This window comes from Orcinus orca, chromosome 1, assembly GCF_937001465.1.
Source record: "Orcinus orca chromosome 1, mOrcOrc1.1, whole genome shotgun sequence".
Lineage (NCBI taxonomy): Eukaryota > Metazoa > Chordata > Mammalia > Artiodactyla > Delphinidae > Orcinus > Orcinus orca.
Window position 1 is genome coordinate 7,343,551 of NC_064559.1, and position 19,773 is coordinate 7,363,323.

Consider the following 19,773-nt stretch of genomic DNA (forward strand, 5'->3'; position numbering starts at 1 on the left):
GTCACCCTGGGAAGGCCATACTCTTGGGTAAAGTGGCTTTCTGCAGCTGAGGCAAATCCTAAAAGAGCTGACAGCTGGAGGCTGACTGCCCACAGCTGGGGCAAGAAGACCTCCCTTGAAGAAAGATCTAGAAAGCACACCTCCACGTCCAGTACCCATGGCCACTAGTGTTCTGGTGAACACAAGAGATAGTGGAGAGGCAGGTGGTGGCAGCAGCTTTCCCAGCTGTCTGCCAGGCCACTTCAGACTTCTCATTAGAGTCCCAACTCCATAGTACTGAGTGTGATGCTTGCTGAATAAACGTTTTGACAAATAGGCCAGTCCTTAGGATAGCTTCTCCTTTGTGTTTTAAGATGGAAGCCTTTTAAGATGGAATTCATTTCCATCTCTGTTTCACCAAGTTTCACATTCGGGGCTTCCCTGGTGGCGCAGTGGTTGAGAGTCCGCCTGCCGATGCAGGGGACACGGGTTCGTGCTCCGGTCCGGGAAGATCCCACATGCCGCGGAGCAGCTGGGCCCACGAGCCATGGCCGCTGAGCCTGCGCGTCCGGAGCCTGTGCTCCACAACAGGAGAGGCCACAGCAGTGAGAGGCCCGTGTACCGCAAAAAAAAAAAAAAAAAAAATGACCACATTCACCTGTTGGGGCTTAATTTGGTCCAGTGGGAAATGCAGCAGATTATGTGTGGAAAGATCTGGATTCTAGATCTCATTTTGGAAGTTATTAGCTGTGTCCTGAGAGCAAGCCATTTAACCTTTCTGAGCTATGATTCCTCGTTGTAGATGGGGTCTTGATACCAAACGAAACACTTTAAAAAGTATTCAACAGTATTTAAAAAGCCCCTTAGATAGTGATGTACCTCAGAGTTGCTGTGGGCCCTTTTCCTTTGGCACTCCATCCATCCATCCATCCATCCATCCATCCACCCACCCAACCATGTATTCATCCATTCATTCATTCATTCATTCAATTATTAGTGTCATTCCTAACTTTCAACTTACAATTCCTCCAAACTTTTTAAGCCAAGTAAATGGGAGATTCTGTTCTCTGCTAATTTAAGTGGTCCTTCTCCAGGAGATTTAGTGCAAACTCTGTTCCCACTTCTTGCATCCCATCTCTGTAAGGACACTTCTTTGCCACCGTTGATTGCAAATGTGACAACTTTCTGAGCTCCAAACACATCAGTTTATCAAAAACCAACTCCACTATATAGTACATCCCACTGGGTTCACCTCACTCTGGTGCTTTCTTTGCTTTTTTTGTCCTGTTAACCTCCTTTTTAGGTTAGCACTTGGCAATTTTTTCTCTTCATTATTCATTAAGACCTAACTTTCTGACTAAATCCCAGATGTTATGACTTATTTAAAATTTTTTCTTTATTGTTAAGTGTATCATGCCTACAAAATAATATGTGAAACGTATTAAAGACCAATAGAGCAAACATCTATGTAACAACCACCCAGGTTAAGAAATACTCTTATGATATATTTAGCCACTTAATGTACATTTATTGGGTACCTACTTTGTATCCAAAATTTGGGGATGTATAACAATGATTGAGAGATCATCCGTCTCCATAAAACAGCTCACCACCATCTACTAGGGAAGAGAGAGGCTGATAAATAATTGCAATGTATAAAGGTACTTGCAATAAGAAATACAAACAAAATGTGATTGGGACCATTACCTACACCTGAGAGAGATAGAAAGGCTTCTAAGAGGATGTGGCTTTGGACTAGGCTTGAAGGGACGGTTTGTCTGGGGATGAAGAGAATTCTAGGCAAAGGCAACAGCAGTGTAGTCTCAGAGCTGTGAAGAGCATGGCACATTTGGAAAGTGGCAAGTCAGTCCTTCTCATAAGTCTCATTTTGTTTCTGTGACACTGCTCTCTCCTGGTTCCCCTCTTACCACTCCAGCCACGCATTTTCAGTTTGTGTTGTCACCCACCCTCCATCAGTGTTGGTGTTCTCACAGGTGTCCCATTTGGAGTTCTTCTCTTTTCATTCACTCATTTACTCACTCCACACTGATGAAGAAATGGGTCTTCAGAAAGTCCAGCCTGCGTCAGAATCATAAGATGCAGATTCTGGTCCCCAGCCGCTCAATCAGGCTCTTTGGGGTAGGTCCCAGGATCTGCAGTTTAATGCTGTCACCAGCTATTTCTAATGCAGATGATCGGGACACTTGGAGAAACACGGTGAAGGGATTCCTTGTATGGAGAGAGGAGTGTTGTAGAGAACATTCAGGAATTGGTCAGAGATGGTCTTGTGCTGTCTACCTTCAGGTTTGTTTTCCAGCCAGCCAGCCCCTTCCTCGCGTTAAGCTGCCTGCTTCAGATCCTCTCTTCCTGTTGCTTCTTCCTCCTCATACGCCTCCACCTGTTCCTGGCCATCTGCAGAGCCCCGTGTGTGTGTCACAGCCCTGCTCCAGGCCACTGCCTCCCTCGGGCACAGTCTGTGTCTGGGCTCTGTCTGCGGAGTGCCCCAAACAAAGGAGCACGGCACACAAAGTTGACAGTCGCACTGAAAGCTTCTGCCTACCCTCCTACCCTCTTCCTTCTGGGGGCTTCTTTCCTGAGGCAAGAAAAAAGAAACAGGAACCCCCCCTAAAAACCTGGGGAAGGCGGGATCAGGGATGGCATCAGAGGCAAAGGGCGCTGTTGGTCTGATTTTCACTGCCATCGCTGAGAGCATTTGAATAGTTTTAAGACATGCAAACTGTGAGAGTAGACATTTTCACTGAAATATATGAATGTAGATATTAGCCTCGTGGGGATGTACGCCTGCATCTGTTTGTCTACAAGTGCTTACTTGCAGAGTCACACACATATCCAGAACCTTGGTTCTCTTGGCTTTGTCTGCACCGAATGTGTATATGGATGTATAATGAAAGATTTTAAACACTTGATTTTGATAGTCTGTTTTGCAGCTGCTGTGCTCAGAAAATTCATTCCTCAGCTACTGTGTGTTAATGAGAGTTCTAGCAAGTGTTTCTCTGCTGCTTTCTTTTCGTAAAGCTCCTCTCTTTCCTCTCTCTCTCCCCCCCTCCCTCCCTGCCTGCCTCTGCTCTTCCCTCCCTCTCTCTCTCTCTGAGATAGCAGACAAGAGAGAAACTGGAGCAGCTTCCCCTGAGAAGCGTGCTTGTGTGTGCGGATTGGCAGGACCCCGTGAGTTCCTCTTCCATCAATGCAGCGTTCTTGGAGGGAAATGCAATGTTGGAACAGGGGCTGAGCTGGACCAGGAAGGTGGCTGGAAGCTCAGGGAGGCTGGGATCCTGGTTTAGCCAAAGGCTGGAATCACAGGAATGTTTCACCAGGGTCTGCTCTGAGAATTCCCAGACCCCCATGGATTTTAGAATTTCCCAGCCTTTTCTCCTTCACCTTCGCACTCTCTTACTTCCTCCTGAGATGGCCCCAGATCTGCAAGAGACATTTGAGAGAAGCTATTTATTAACAGATGTGAAGAAATGGATTCTGCACTTGATTATTTAGCCATGAATTATCAATGATGATGGATTGGAAAGCGGTGTAAGTAACAGTTATATATGTACCTGTAGTTAGATGGTCTGTTTTAGTTGCTTCTTTTTTTTTTTTTCTTTTCGTTTTAACTTTTCTGGTGAATTTCCTTTTGACAAAAGTGAAAAGAAAATGTATAAAGTGTAGAGAAGTTAGAAGTTAGGAGGGTCCAGATTATATGAGCTTTCTCCTTTTTCAGTTGACTTGCAGAATACATCAGCTGTATCAAATGAGACACGCAAACTACCTACAGAGAATCTGCAAACATCCCCTGCAGGATGAGGCTAAAACAAGAAATAAATGAACCGGGGATCTGAACTGACAATCATTGCTATAATCAGACTTATTCAGAGGTGCTAAGAAATTTGACGTTGGCTCATGTTAGAATCAAAGACAGAACTGACATGTGCTCTCTTCACAAGATCTTAAAAATGAAGTTAGCCTGTGGCTTTCGGAACAGGTTCTTTCTGGCTACATAAATATGAGATGGATTTTTTTCCCCTAATGTTGTTCAATGTTGACTATATTTACGTTCCACTTCAGCTTTTCTTGAGACAGAACACCTCCCATTCTAGAACGTAATGTCTGGTCACCCTAGGGCGGTATGACACTGGCATTTTGAAAGCTAGTCATTGCCAGTCAGAGGATTTTCCATCTTTCTGTGCTAGGGCTTGATGTAAGCACTTAATTTCTAGTATTTGGTGGGCAGGGGGAGAAACAACAAGTAACTTGAAGACCCAAATCAGTTCATTTCACAGGAGGAAGGACTAGCTATCTAAAAGATTAGAAATTGGAATTAAAGGATATGATTTGCCTTTTTTTCGAAATTTGAAATGAGGTTAATTTTGTATTGAAAGCGTAACAAACTTTGCTGATTTAAGGAAAAAAACACTTCAAAGGAAACTTTTAATACCATAAATCACTTAGGTAAGAACATCAAAACAGATGGCTGATATGTTTTTATGACTCGTTGCAACTTTCTGTTTTAGAGTCCATACAGCAGTGTTATTACAAATATGTCTGGCTTAAAACTTGCTTAAGTTATTTGGAAGTGGGATTTCTAACACGGACACTGTAATGAGCTTTTCTGAGTCATGTTTGCCTTTCTTCCTCATCACATCCATACCCCAGGCAGGGCTGTTGCCCTTCCCACCCACTCATCCCCCTGCCTGTCTCCCAGCCCCCATCCTTCCCTCTGAGTCTTGGAACATCATGAAAGACCCTTCTAAAGATTCCCTTTAGCACTCCCTGCCCAGCTCTGGACAGAGGGTGTACTGTAATGCAACACGCAGGGCTGCCAAATTCGGAATTGAATGAGCTCAGTTGATTCCTGAATATTAAATCAGTTCTGTGAGCCATTGAATGAGATCATATCTTACAAAGCTGACCCAAAGTGTTCCTCACTTTATTGATGGGCATTTAACATTCTTCAAGGGCTGCAGCGCTGGGCACCTGAGGGGACCAGCCTAAAGCCAAACAAAATCCCCAAACTCTCTCGGATTCCTGCTGGTCAGATATACCTAGAGCCACGCCTTTTAAAATATGTCCTTTGTTATCAAGGGAAATCTGAGACAGAAAACACATGTTGGCAGTGTCACGTGAGTGCCGCTGCACATGAAGTGGCTGTATCACAAGGGGAAACGCTTTCGATCTTGTGCCGTTTTGTTTTGGTTTCTTGTTTAGATGAATTCTGTCAGACTCGAGCATCTGGAAGAGATTTGGAGGGGACTGAAAAACCTAAAGCAAAACATGCAGGGAAAAGGGAAATAATTTGAAAGCAAAGTCAGCCTAGAAATGGACTCATTCTCTTACCCAAATTCCATTTCCCATCCTTGGTTTTGGTTTCCTGTTAAAGCAGACACCGATCATAGCCTTCCTGGGTTCAGGGGGATAGAAATTCCTTCCTACTGCTTTTAGATTTTGAGCAAAGGAGGATGATCTCTCCAGAAACAGAAAAGAAAAGCCAATGAGAAACAATCTTTTAGTGTCTGCTCACTTAGAGGCAGCAGCTACCCTCGCTTTCCCCATCCCCCTCCTGCCCAGCCCAGGCTCTCTGTGCCTCAGAAATGTCCCCTGGAACCTCAAGTGTGTCCTATTAAGACAAAAGGATCAACTGCCAAGGACAGGGTTTTCGTGGAGGGTGAGAGTGCTTTTTAGTGGTGAGTGAGCAAGGGGGCCAGTAACGCTCACACCTGCAAACAGTCTTTGAGAGAGGCAGCTGATTGGCATCAGTAGAACTACTGAGCGGTTAAAAAAATACTGGAAGTCAAGGTGAGAGAAAGAGGAGAAAGAAAGGGAAGGAGGAGGGCTGTCTCTGAGGAGTTTCAGGCAAAGTTCTGTGGAGTCCCCAAAAGGTCTAAATAATGCCCGACTTTAGTTAAGGTAGTCTGGACCTGATCACTACCTTGCAGATGGAACAGAACCTTCATCGTGGCCCAAGGTTCTGCTGAAAAGCTTTGCTGGAGATGCGCTGCCTGTTCTCTCGCTCTGCTCGGCGGCCCCTTCTCTGACTGTGTGCAGCTCTGGATCTCCATCTTCCCCGGTGACTGCTTCTGCTCTGTGAGTGGGAGCTTAAGGAAGGTTCTAAAACCAAGGATCGTCCTCAGATCTGTCACTGAGGAAAAGAGCTTCCATTAGGGTCCTCTTCACTCTTCTTAGCAGACAGCTCGCCTGGGTCTAGTTTGTGCCTTTGGTCTGCACGGATGGGCCTTATTAGCTTTACACCTGTCACAATTCTTCTCGCCTGTGAGCTCACTCCTCCCGGGTCTCGCCTGTACTGCAGGGAGTGCCTCACGTTCCTGGGGCATTTCGCTGCAGAGCCGTGGCCTGTTGACACATCGTGTCCATTCTTAACCTCCTTTGCCCACCCGCTCTCTTGGAGAGACTGCAGGGGAGAAATGTGTCTGCAGTAAATGTGGAGAAGGAATCTGCCGGGTGAAAAATGTCTCTGTAAGCTTTCCTAAGGAGGAAGGGCTTGCCTTCTGTCACTGCCTTCCTCTAGGAGTCCAAGAAGAGCTGCTGTTGGATTACAGCTAAATTCAGCAGGACCCACAGTTACTCTGCACAGTTAAGCTATTGGCCAGTAAATCACTTAGCGTCTCTAAGCGTCTCTTCTTTGCCTCAGTAAAATGCATGCACAGCTTACCTCCTCAGGTTTTGCGAGAGTTCAATGATGATACATGACCAGGCTTAGCACAGTGCCTGGCCATATCCTTGGGAGGACGCTGACCTCGTGTTCTGCTGGTAGCCGTGGGCCTGTCGGCCAGACACTTTCAACAGAGGACCCACGTCCTAAGTGATGGGGATCCTGAGGAAGACAGTGTGATAGGACAGAAAGGGAACTGGGTAGGAGTCAAGACCTGGGTGTTTTAGTCCCAGCTCTGTCAGTAATCGCCATGTGACCTTGAGGAAGGTATCACCCCTTCTCCGTGCTCCGTCCCTACTGAAACACTTCTCTGTCCCTGAACAGGTTACTCTGTCACTCACCATGCCTCGATGCATGCCGGTCCCTCAGGCAGCTGTCCTCCCCCGCTCCTGTTCTTGGTTAATTCCTTTCTTCTCTTTCCTCTATGAGATCTACCCTGATCCCCTGTGCTGGATCAGGGCCCCCCCTCTGCAATTCCAAGGCACTCGCATCGGCAAGGCTTCGCCCCCCCTGCCTTCCCCACTGCACTGTAACCACCTCTGTCTGAAGCTGTGCATTTGGTGTCAAGACCAGGACGCTGCTCCGTAAACACTTGCGGAATGGATGCGTGAGTGAAAGAAGGATGAGTGAAGGGTCCCTGCCGTCACCGTCATAGGTCTCGAGTGGAGAAAAAATGAAAGAACGTATGTGAAAGGCTTTGATGAGAGACGGCCTTTAGTTTTAAGTTTGTAGGAGGCGCAGTGTACCTTTAGTACTAGTATTTTAAGTTGGTTTCTCGTACTAGGATGCCTAAGTTTTAGTGGAACAAAAAAGCATTCTCTTTCGGTACTGTCCTCGTAGTACGGACCCATTCTTTGTCATAGAAACAGGACAAGCTTTATGTGGGCCAGAGGCTCTGATGTTTGAAACTGTGAGCAACCGAACTTCTCATTCCACAGGGAGAGATAAGGCTCTGAAAGCCCAAGCCCCTGGGGGGCAGCCCTGTGTGGCTTCACTCTCCCGGGCATGAGTGGGCGGGGCAGGTCCCAGCCGCCCAGAGGACACAGGAGGGAAATGGGGTTCTCAGAGCAGAGGTGGGAAGTGAGGAAGGAAAGGGGTCCTGGGGCACAGAAAATCAACATCGTCGACTTCCTCAACTTCATCACGGAGGCATGAAAGAGCAGGGAAGGAAAGAGCAGGGACTCTGGCGTCTGACAAGCCTGAGTTTGGATCCCAGCCCCATATGTGGGTCTTTGCTGCATTTCATGAGCCCTCTCGCTGGAGGTTATGGTTTCCCAGAGCAATGCTTGAACTCTGTCCCGTGATAAAACAGCTCTTCCTTGGTGTTAGGTCTGTTTTTCCTTCAGAAAAAATTTTTTTTTTATTGCATGAAGAAGAGAAAGCATGTTTAACAGGAATAGTCGTTCCCAATGGCCAGTCCTGATGCAGAGCCGTAAGATGGCCAGAGATGACATGAGATCATGTCCATGGGTGTGCTGTGTTAACAGACAACTCTGTAGGGATGTATATGTTCATATATATATATATATATATATGGAAAAGCCCCGCTGCAGCTGCCTTTGCCATTAGAATGAGTGCACTGTGGATCTATTATTCACCTCTTCAGGTCCAGCCCAGGAGTTGTGTAGGCTCATTTTTCCCTTTCCTCTGACCCTTGATGTCTCCACAAATGAGCCACCTGCTGTATCTTGGTGTGAGGGCGGAGACGTGGGGTAAAGTAATGAGCCTGCAAGGCCTTCCTATGCCTATTGGCTGCTCTAAAGGGTAGTTGAGGGACACTGCGAAGCCACAAATCTGAGATATCAGCTCATAAATATGTAAGCTCCTCGCTTAGGTAATAAGCTCCTTGACAGCCAAAACTGTCATTTGCACATTCTAGTCAGCTGAACACAAAGTTCCAGTTGCCAGCCTGTCCCTAGATACTGGGGACTGAAAGCTGGTGAGTGGAGAGTGGGGAGGGAGGCTGGGCTGATGGCTGCCCGCCATGGCTGCTGTCCTCGCCCCCCGCCCCACCATCGGGGGCTTTGTCTCTGGGTATTTTGATTACTAAGTGTGGGGAAGAATTCTGCACCTGGGATAGGAAGAGGGTTAAATGTGTAAATGGGGACAGGAGAAATAGTTGCCAGCATTTAGGTTTTGGCAGCTGTAACCGAATCTGTCCAAATTTCAATCTCTGTTGTATTATGTTTCAAACTCTACTGGGAGTTTTAATAAAAATCGAATCAGTAGTTTACGCTATGTATATCTCATTTTAAAATATAGGCCTGCAGTTCAGATTCAGGGCGGGAAGCAGCTGTTTGGTACACAAACAGTTACTGAGCGCCTAATCTGTTATAAGCACTTTGTAAGTTTGGGGGATTCAAACGTGGATCAAGGAGAGGTGTGCTTAGGACACAACTTAATTCTAGTGTAATACACCATATGATAAGCCACAGAGTAGGTCTATTGGCAAAATATGATCAGAACGTATGGAAGAAAAGGATAAATTCTCCTTTGGGCGGTAGGGAAGGAGTCCCAGGCATTAGAGCTGAGTCTAGAAGGATGAGTAGGGAGGTGGCAGTGAGGGGAGGGCATTTTAGACAGGAATTGGCTGGAGTCTCCGTTTATACACAGAAGCATGAAAGTGCATGGGTGTCACGAAATGATCTTCATATTACATGGTTAAAACAAAATCGTTTTTGGAGTCTCAAAATAGGCAGTGATTAGTAACAGATCCCATTAAATAGGGATTATAATGATGATGAATTAACAACTCGTATCAGACAAGATTCGAAATCACATCACATTTTCACAGCTGATTGGAAACAGTAGAACATGAGTCAAGTAGTATTGATACAAGGGAGAGGATGTATAGGAATGGCCGCACGCTGTGTTTAGAACCTTGGTTCTGTGCCTGAGTGGGTGGGTGGTCTCAGACTACTGGTTAACTCATGATATCTGTGTATCCATTTCTAAAAATCATTGCTTGAAAAGGAAGAGCTGCTCAGGAGAGAGAACAGGAGATTGAGTCCAAACAACTTGAATTCACTTGAAAAGTCAGAAAAAGTCACTGGGAAAGTATCTATATTAAAAGTACAGGATTGGGCTTCCCTGGTGGCGCAGTGGTTGAGAGTCTGCCTGCCGATGCAGGGGACACGGGTTCGTGCCCCGGTCTGGGAAGATCCCACATGCCGCGGAGTGGCTGGGCCCGTGAGCCATGGCCGCTGAGCCTGCGCGTCCGGAGCCTGTGCTCCGCAACGGGAGAGGCCGCAACAGTGAGAGGCCTGCGTACCGCAAAAAAAAAAAGTACAGGATTACCTTTCAGGTAATTCAAAGTCTTTTTACAGTTGTAGTAAGCAGCCTGCCTGTTAACCAGTTACTTTACTAAGGTACAGGCCCCAAATTCATGGTAGTGGGAAAGATACTAATGAGCCTTCTAAGACCCCAAAGAAGGGTGGGGCAATGTTTTAGATGCTTTTAACAGTAAGTCAAAGCATCAGAGTGGTTACAGAAGCACTTTAGCATTGGGAGAGCCCTTAGGGATCATGTGTTTTGTTGGCTTTTAAATCTTTGAAGAATGGTGTTTTGCAAAAGGAAACTGTGCGAAGTATCTGGGAGCAGAGTTTGTGAGAACCACCGTACTCTGACATACTCGCTCTTGGGTCCACATATGCATTCATTCTTTCATTCACAAATGTTCATAACACACTTGCAACATGGGGGCTAAATACTTGGATAAGATACCGGCTATATCCTCCAGGAGCTTACAGCTTTGTAAGGAGGTAAGACACGGATGTAAAGAATACAAATGGGAAGTTATTTTTAAAATAAAATGAAAGGGAGCTATTAAAGTTCAGAAGACGGAAACTTATTTCCAAGTAAAATGGATGACTGTGCCCTGAAATAGAGAATTTGCTATATTCACTCAGACTTACATTTGTTTTATTTAAGAAGTTTTGAACATTCAATAAGGGGGAAAAGTTAGATAAAATTAAGTGTTTGACTTCACCATATTTGTTTTCCTGGGGAAATGCAGAGCAGGATTAAAATTGAATTGTCATTTATTGACAGCCTAATAAGAACATATTATTCAAGTACAAGAAAATTATTGATTTAATAACCTTGAAAATATGATTGTGACGAATATCTATTTTTCTAAAAAAAAATCAAAGGTTCATCAGTTAGTTAGCGATGAATGTGAGCTGTGTTTAAAGGCATCTGGCCTCAGGAGAGCTACCCCAGGGAAAAGCCAAGGAAATGTGGACTTGGAGCCCCCTCTGGAGGAAAGAGAGAGAGCCCTCCCCTGTTGGTCTGGCAGCAAATGGTTTCTTTTCTAAAGGTCAGAAATGGAAAAAAGAAACATCTAATCAAATGACTTTGGAATTAACCTTATGAAACAGAAGTCTACAACCTTTAACTCATGAGAACCCAGTGAAGGTATTTGTGTCAACAGGCAACTTCAGAAACATCCCTCCCCCAAAGGCTTGCTACAACAAATGCTGGACACAGACTAGTAATGAACACAGTAATTATTAGTTTTATGAACATGATAGCTTGCAAAATCCCATACAAAATATTTTATGGATTATCATCATTTAAGAAGCAAGCAAAATGTAAAAACAAACCCCCAAAAGTCTATTTATTCATTCATTCATTCTACAGTGTTTATTGAGTACCTACTGTGTACCAGGCACCATTATTGGCAAGAAGTGAAATAAACAAAAGCCCTGCATGAAACTTACGTGGGAGCAGGAGATAATTAAGCACCAGCTCTGACCATATGCCTTTCCTTAGGGAACACAGCAGGATGAGTGAGGGTGTGGGTATGGAGTCAAAGAAGCAAACATACTGGTGAATCTGGGAATTCTCAGGTTAGACTGTGCCAAAGTCTTTAAAAAGAAATAGATAGAACCTTATTTTAGTTCCCCTAAAAATAAAAATAATCATCTTTCCCACAGATGATGAAGAACCTGTTAATGTAACCTGACAAGCTTGTTTTGGAAGATATTTAGAAATGTAAATATATCAAAATATGCCCCAATGCATAGCCTTGCAGAACCTCTGGGCTGGAGAAATCCTTAAATATAAGTCACCTCCACCTAGACCAATGTTTCCAAACTTTTCTACTGGGAAGCGTGTGAGGACCATAGGGCGGCCCTATCAGGAAGACAGGATGACAGACTTTCTTCTTTAGTGTCATTAACTTTGGGCCACCTCTGTCCATCCATCCATCCATCCACCCATCCACTTATCCATCCATCTATCCATCCATCCATCCACCCACCCATCCATCCTTGCATACATGTTTATGGAATGCTCACTATGGACCAGGCAATGTTGGGAACGCAATTGTAGGAAAGACAGACATGGCTCCTGACTTTATGGAACTTTTAGTATCATGAGGAAGACGCAGTAATCACAGCCAATTGTAAAAAGCAGTATTGGCAAGTCATGCTTTTGGTCCAGCCCTCATCTTGACTGGGGACCACACTGGCAGGTGCCTGGCTGGTGTGAGAGACAAGGCAGTCTGGTTCTATCAGCCTTTGTGCAGCAGAGACAACTTATTTCCAGTGCATTAAGGAAAATGATACTGTCTACACCCAGTTTAAATTGTGGGCCAGTTTAAACAACTGTGTTAGTTTCCTTAACACAGTATTTTGGTTTTGCATATGTATTGATTTTTCTAAGTGCCTCCAGGACACTGCCTTATGTGTCTTGGTGAGGGTGAAAATTAGTTGTCCTGCCCCGGTCGTTCTGTCACATGGTTGATATAAGAATCTAGTTTCAGCCGGTGGTTTTCAGGCCAAAGCAACTGCACTGACGGAGATTTCCCTGACATCTGATTTAAGGTTGTAGAAGACCCCGATTTATCGACTGACATCGCCCTCTTTTCTGACCTTTCTTTGCTATAAATAAGGCCCTCCCAGCCAACAGCACAACCAAAACTTCCCTTCAAGATGCCCAGGGCTTGAACACATCAGAAAGCCCTGGTGGGCCGTGTTCTGAGTTGACTCAGAATGGAGCAGGGCTTAAAGCCAAGGCATCTCTTTTACCTTGCTTCTTATGATTTATATTTTAAGAAGCTTATGGGAAAGAATCTCTAAAAAGAAACATTTAGATATAGCTTTCATATTAATATTTTATTATAATAATAATTGTAGCAAGCAGACATTTACTGGGTGTTCACTATGGTCCAGAAATGGTTTGAAGACATATGTTCTAAGAATATGTATATTCATTTCAATCTCACAACAACCCCACGAGGTGGCAACTCTTGCATCCTGTTTTACAGCTGAGGAAGCTGTGGCACACGAAGGTCAAGGAACTTGAGGAAAGTTGCAGAGCTGTGAGTGTCAGACAGAAGATCTGAACCCAGCCAACTTGGCTCCGCAGTGTGTACTCTGGACTGTTTCTCCTTTCTGCCTCTTGAGCGAACTCTGAAATACTAAAGTACTTAATGCTAAATCAATGTTTGTTGGAGCATGTATTGAATCACACGACTTCCTTTACATAAGTCTTTTCTCCACGCAGAGACTCTTTGAGGCCTGTTTAAATCATAGGCATGAAAGAGCCTGGAATGTTGTGATATGTGTTCGTAAGTTGAGATGGTACTTTAAACTTACATGGGTGCTGGATGTCATCACGCTCCAAATTCTGCAAAAATGGTGATCAGGGCTTCCCTGGTGGCGCAGTGGTTGGGAGTCCGCCTGCCGATGCAGGGGATGCGGGTTCGTGTCCTGGTCCGGGAAGATCCCACATGCCGCGGAGCGGCTGGGCCCGTGAGCCATGGCCGCTGAGCCTGCGCGTCCGGAGCCTGTGCTCTGCAGCGGGAGAGGCCACAACGGTGAGAGGCCCGCGTACCGCAAAAAAAAAAAAAAAAAAAAAAAAAAAAAATGGTGATCATTTAACTTAGGATTCTAATAACTAAAAGTAACCACAGCATAAAAAATTTAACTTTACCCATTTTAAATTTCACCTACCTAAAAATAACAGGCCCACGAAAGTAACCGATAGTTAAATGTGCAGTTTGACGCGGCTCAGGTTTCTTTACGGAGTTAACCAGGACCTTTGAACTAAATCCTTGTTGTATTTTGACACATTTGTCTATTGCCTACAATTTATTTCAAAATAATTTTTATACCAGTTTAATTGTTAATTGTTTGATAATTGTTTTCAAAAATATTTTTTTCGCTACAAGACAAAAAAGTGACTATGAAGAATGTATTAAAGACTTCAGCTGAGAGAGATGTGGATTACTTGGGAGGAATCCACTGCATTATCTTTTTTATTATTCTATATTATTTAATTTCTTTAGTATTCTTCCTGCCTTCTTCCTCCCTACCCATGCCCCATACACATACACATATGCACACGCACACGCACACACACATGCGTGCATGTCCAGACCCCGACAATCCCAGGCACAGTGTTAGAGAGAATAAGTGCAAGAGTGGAATGGGAGCGGTGGAGAGCATCCGTTCTTAATGGTCGGGTCCACGTCCTGGCAGTGGAGATGGGCATCCAGTCCTACTTCCTGTTCCCGTCACAGGCTACTTCATAGCATAACTGCCTTGCTTGTGCAGAAATAATCAAATAAGCAAGTACATCCATCGAAAAGTAAAGCATAGGTCTTTGTTAGCAGCTTTGATGCAAAGTCACAAAAAAAATTGCCCCTATAGTTTTATTGATTTTTTTTTTTTGGTGCTGAACCCCAGGAATGAACCAGCCCCTATAGTCCTTTTTGTTTTTTTTTTTAATATCTAAACAAAATTTTTACTGTGGTAAAGTACACATAAACTTACCCATCTTAACCATCTTTAAGTGTGCAGTTCAGTCGCATTAAATCCATTCACATTGTTGTGCAGCGTCCTCACCATCCATCTCCAGAACTCTTTATCTTGCAAAACTGAAACTCTAGACATGAAACGGTAACTCCCCATTCCCTGCTTCCCTCAGTCCCTGGCAACCACCATTCTACTTTCTGTCTCTAGGACTTTGACTACTCTAGGTACCGTATATAAGAGGAATTAGACAGTATTTGTCGTTTTGTGCCTGACTTTTTTCCCTAAGCATAACGTCCTTAAGGTTCATCCATGTTGTAGTGCATGTCAGAATTTCCTTCCTTTTTGCCACCCCCTAGAGTCTTAATAGGCCGTGATTACTATAGATCTGTCCTACTTTCACAAGTTATTCTGCTCTGGAGCAATCTCTCACCTAGGCCGTCTGCTCTCGACTTTATTGAAAACAGAACCTGCCTCCTTTCCTCTGCTTCCCAGCCTTTGAATGTGTCTATGAGGAGTGCACTGTATTGCAGTGTGCTGTTGCCATGTTTTTCAGGGATCTGCACAGACTTATTCCCAAGTGACCTGCCAGTAAAGTAAATAGGAGGGGCGGGGGTGTGAGTTTCTACCTCTCTCCCTCTAGTGGGGCTGCTGAGGTACCGACAGTCTAAAAGATTGCCCTGGATCTGGGGCTGCGCAGCCTTGCAATAGAGGGCATGGGGGCAGGCATTCTGAGCCACTGCTGTGTCTGGTTCATATCTTTTTAATGCAGAGACCCCTTACAAATGGTTCTTGGAAATAACTTACTTAATGATTTCCTCCGATTTCAACTATACTAAATAATTTGTTAAATAAAAAGAAATATTGATATTAAAGGGGAAAAAAGAAATTACTTCCATTAGCAAACAGAGCTTCCATTCAAATTTAATTAACCAAGAAGCCCCCAAACCACAGAGTGTGTCACCCAGCATTGACAATTAATTAGCTTTGCTCTGAGAGAGCTACAGGTATTGAGCAAAGAGTTATGGATTAAAGGCTTTGTTTTCTTTGCAACCGCGGTCCATTTCTAGCCATCACACCTTGATAGCAGCTCGCTGCTTCAGGCAGCAAATTATATCTGAAGTATGTAATTTCATGTCAGTTTTTAATTTTACATGATCAAAGCATGGGAACAATGAGAATAAAGCACTGTTTCTTTGAAAATAAAGACATTAAAAGTGAACAACACAACTGCTTTTCAGTTTCTTATGCTTTTCAAGGTAATTTTCTACCAAAGAGCTAAGGAAGATAAATATTAAGGAAAACTAGGGGATTAGTGGTTACCCTTGGCTTTTAAATGGGCTCTCGGTTTACGGTAGATCGTGCAGTTTCTTCCTTTGAACATTACATTAGCATATGTATAAATGATTTAACTAGAAACTACTGGCGTTAGCATCTAAAAGGCCACATGACGGAATGAAAAGAACATTAGATTCATTAGATCCTTGAAATCACATTATCTAGAATATGCGTATTCCTTGAAGGATTCATAATTTTACTGGGCTATTTCTTGCAATGTAGTAGATATCCGTACATATATTATGGACAGTTGTTTCTCTGCAGAAAAATCAGACACTGGCATTCCACAAGGAACGGGCTTTAATTAGCCTATGATTGTCTTTTTCTCTGTCTTTATTTATAAGCAACTGAAATACCTAGATTGTAGATACATGGTTTTTATCAATTCCATTCAAGAAGACCAGCCAGTTCTCAATTATTAATGTCCGTGAAAGACAGCAGTACTAACAATTAACTACAGAAAATCCGAACCAACTTTTTGGGGATGGATTTTTAAACTTACAATTGCACTGACTTGGGTCTGGTGGCTTAGGTGTTTACTGTTCTCTTTTCTTTTTAACTTTATTTATTTATTTTTGGCTGTGTTGGGTCTTCGTTGCTGCGCCCGGGCTTTCTCTAGTTGTGGAGAGCGGGGGCTACTCTTCTTTGCGGTGCGCGGGCTTCTCATTGCAGTGGCTTCTCTTGTTGCAGAGCACGGGCTCTAGGTGCATGGGCTTCAGTAGTTATGGCGCGCGGGCTCTGGAGCGCAGGCTCAGTAGTTGTGGTGCCCAGGCCTAGTTGCTCCGTGGCATGTGGGATCTTCCCGGACCAGGGCTCGAACCCGTGTCCCCTGCATTAGCAGGTGGATTCTTAACCACTGCGCCACCAGAGAAGCCCTACAGTTCTTTTAATTTATTCACTGAGCCCAATTTGCAAAGCTCTGGCTCTGGAGGTGGTTAGAAGCGCCCTGGTTTCCCTGGTACTAAACAGGCTCAGGTTGGGCAGATCAGGCCAGGGACCTAAAGCTCTGCAGCAGGGAGCATCTGGTCAGAAGGGACTGATGGCCAGACAGTCAGTTGGCACAGGGAAAGGTGCATGAGGACCTTAGTGCAAATAAGGAAGAAAGACAAGGAGATCCATCCAGGCTGGGGCAGAAGGCTTCTAAGCTGAACTCAAGTGGGCAAACAGAAGCCAAGATGTAGGCGATCAGGAAGCCAGGTTAGGAGTCTGGGATGACCAAGACCAGGGTTTGGCACAGGCTATAGAGCGGTATCAGGAGTGGGGAGAATTGGAGCACAGCTGGAGCTGAGTCCTCAAATCAGGTGCCTGACCACTGTCACCAGGTCAGACAGCAGGCAAGGCTGTGTCCCACAGGGATGGGGCAGTGTGCCTGCCCTGTGCTTTACCCCCACGTGGCCTTATCCAGGGCATCTGTAGTCAACACCCTTCAAGCAGAGTGCCCTGGAGGCGCACCTCCAGACCTCTGCGCCCGTTCTGCTTTTTCCCTACTCGGTCAAGTCCTTAGGAGTGTCGGAGTTGGAGTCTACCGCGCCAGATCAGCAGGCAGGAAGAAAGTATAGCCTTGCATGTCTGCGTGGAGACAAGTAAGGAAATAAAGAAGCTATCAGCTATGGAGTCGAGCTGAAGTGTATGTCACATGGCATCAAAGGCAGCTTACAAATCAGCAGTATGTTCCTTTAGACTTTTATATTACACATCAAATGAGAATAAATTTTGGTTTATTCTATCCTCCAGTGTCCTTGAAAGAGTGGGGTGCTCTCTCTTAAAATATGAAAGGTTGATGAGGCCTGAAGCAAGTTGCATTTTTCTGAGGTCACTGATGCTCAGAGACAGAACTTCCCAGTTTCTGACGTGTTTTCCTCTAGGGCTTGACCAGAGCTGGTTGTCTCGGCAGTGATCGGGTCTGACTTACTAGGTTTGCCGGACACACGGAAATAGAAAAAGGCGGCCCAGGTGTCCTCAGGCTGCCAAAAGAGTGCAGCCCCAACTTGTCAAGTTCTGGATGAGATTAAGTTCGTTAGGAGTTCGTTGGGAACCTCCTCTTGGGCCCTGGAACCTAGCCTCCTGCAGATGGCGTCTTGGCCATTAGTGAAGGCGCTCCCTCAAAGCCCCCGTCGCATGAAATATTAAACGTAGCTGCCAAGATCAGCCGCGACGTCTGGTATCCCGCTGCCACGCGGCCCGAGGTGAACAGAGCTTGGGAGACCACAGAGTACTGAGCAGCTGCTGTATAATGAGCTGAAAGGGCTTAACCCCTGGCAAGACAAGTGGAAGAGTCTTTCTTAAAATGCTCCAAATCCCAGCAGACACCGAGGAAACTTACCTGAGCCCTGAGAAACCAGAGCATCAGAGAGACGGAGACAAAGGGCCTTGGCAGGTCATAGATTCTGCCACAGACACAGTGTTTATTTAGTGTTCCTAAAATCCAGATTTCCACAGCCAGGAAATAACAGATTCATGCTCTGTACTCTTGTTTAGCCTTCCATGCCAATGGCTAATTCTTTTATTATTAAATATCTCCTGCTTTATTGTGTGTATGAAAGTGTTTCTCTTTTCACATAAGGAGCTTGTCTCAGCAAACACTTTCCTAGGAACCTGACTTTCAGCAAAGGAGAAGATTTTACTTTGAATAGCTTCTGTAAAAAAAAAAAAGTTAGCTTATGAATGGGCTCCTTTTCATCCCGTTGTTTTTGCCTTCTCACTTGGGCCATGAAAAATCCAGAAACGAATGGATTAGCTATACTCACCAACGGTATGGTTTTCAAATTTTGCTTTTTACTTTTTTTGTACCGCTAGGCATGAGTGAATGGTGGGCAGTTCAGGGAAAGCTTCCAGCTTCTCCAAGCTTCTCTTTCTCGGCTGCTGGAGAGCCAGTAGAAAGTTCTCAGTAATGTTGGGTGGTGTGGATTCTTCTCATTGCCACAATTTAGGAGTAGATTCTTGAACACAGAGCAGCTGCGGTGTGACTCAGAGATGACTTGAGTGACGTGCATAGCCTACGGATTGCATAGTTCTTTTGTATATAGTTGTCGTTCAATAAGTATTGATTGATTGATTGAGTTTCCAGAACATTGTGTTGCATTCTCAACAGCTTCCAGCATTCTTTTTGTGTCTGTAGAGGGAGAGTCATGAGGCGGTGGAGGATGGTACCTAGAATGGTGCCTGGTGGTGGTAGCTGTTGTATTGTAACTGTCATGCAAGGACTCCCTCCGGGTTGGGACTATAGGAACAGAGAAAGCATTTTCATATAATTTGCCTTTCACATCCTAATTCTGGGCATGACCTGACTCACTCAGCTGAGACATTTTCCTCCTGTGATGTGAAGGTATGTTGCTAAGCAACTGGATCAGTAATTGGTAAATGCTTATATATGATTTGATTTGAGTTACATACAAAAATATGTAACTGCTTTTTCTGTCTTCATTTTTAGGCAAGTGATTATCATTTGGTTTTATGTTGCCCAAACAAAATAAAATAACTGCTCTTATGTATCAAATTGCATAACAGCATGAAGTGGTAGACCGACCCTGAGTCTAAAGCAGAAAACTCAAATCCTAGATCCCAGGTATGAAGATCACTAGTCCTGTGACTGTGGATAAAATCAGGTAACTTCTGTGCCTTCATTGCTTTTTAAATCTGTAATTTATGGTACAAACACCTTCTCTGCTTGCCTCATAGGGCTGAGTGTGATGGATGTGACAATGTGTGCAAAATGCTTTAGAAAGAGTAAAACATTCCAAGGTCTAAGCATTTCTAGAACTCCAGATACATAGTCTTGGGACTTTGCATATGTTGGTGTAACTCCAAAGGCGAGATCGATTAAGAAGCCTTGAGTGGGTGCGCACTTTGCAAAAAGGTACAAAGCTATGGGGCAGGAAATAAGCTGCAGAAGAAAGGAAACACGTATGGACCTTCAGTGAGTTGATAATTCAGTGATGGAGGCAACACTAATGGCACCCAGAAGGAAAGACCACACTGCAAAGCAGCATCTCATTAAGTGTTACAACATAAGACATA

At 44.5% G+C, this 19,773-nt stretch overlaps 1 protein-coding gene across 2 annotated transcripts in view; it reads left to right on the forward strand.

The window, feature by feature from the left end:
* KIF26B (kinesin family member 26B) overlaps positions 1 to 19,773 on the forward strand; it is a 500,879-nt gene that overhangs the window by 313,383 nt on the left and 167,723 nt on the right. The window contains exon 1 of one of the 2 annotated variants that reach the window (XM_049713437.1): positions 3,103 to 3,525. The exons of the other annotated variant lie outside the window; for it this stretch is intronic. Coding sequence (XP_049569394.1) covers positions 3,503 to 3,525 — 23 coding nt within the window. The 5' untranslated portion in view covers positions 3,103 to 3,502. Of the gene's footprint in view, positions 1 to 3,102; positions 3,526 to 19,773 lie in introns of those variants that run through there. 2 annotated transcript variants of the gene reach the window in all.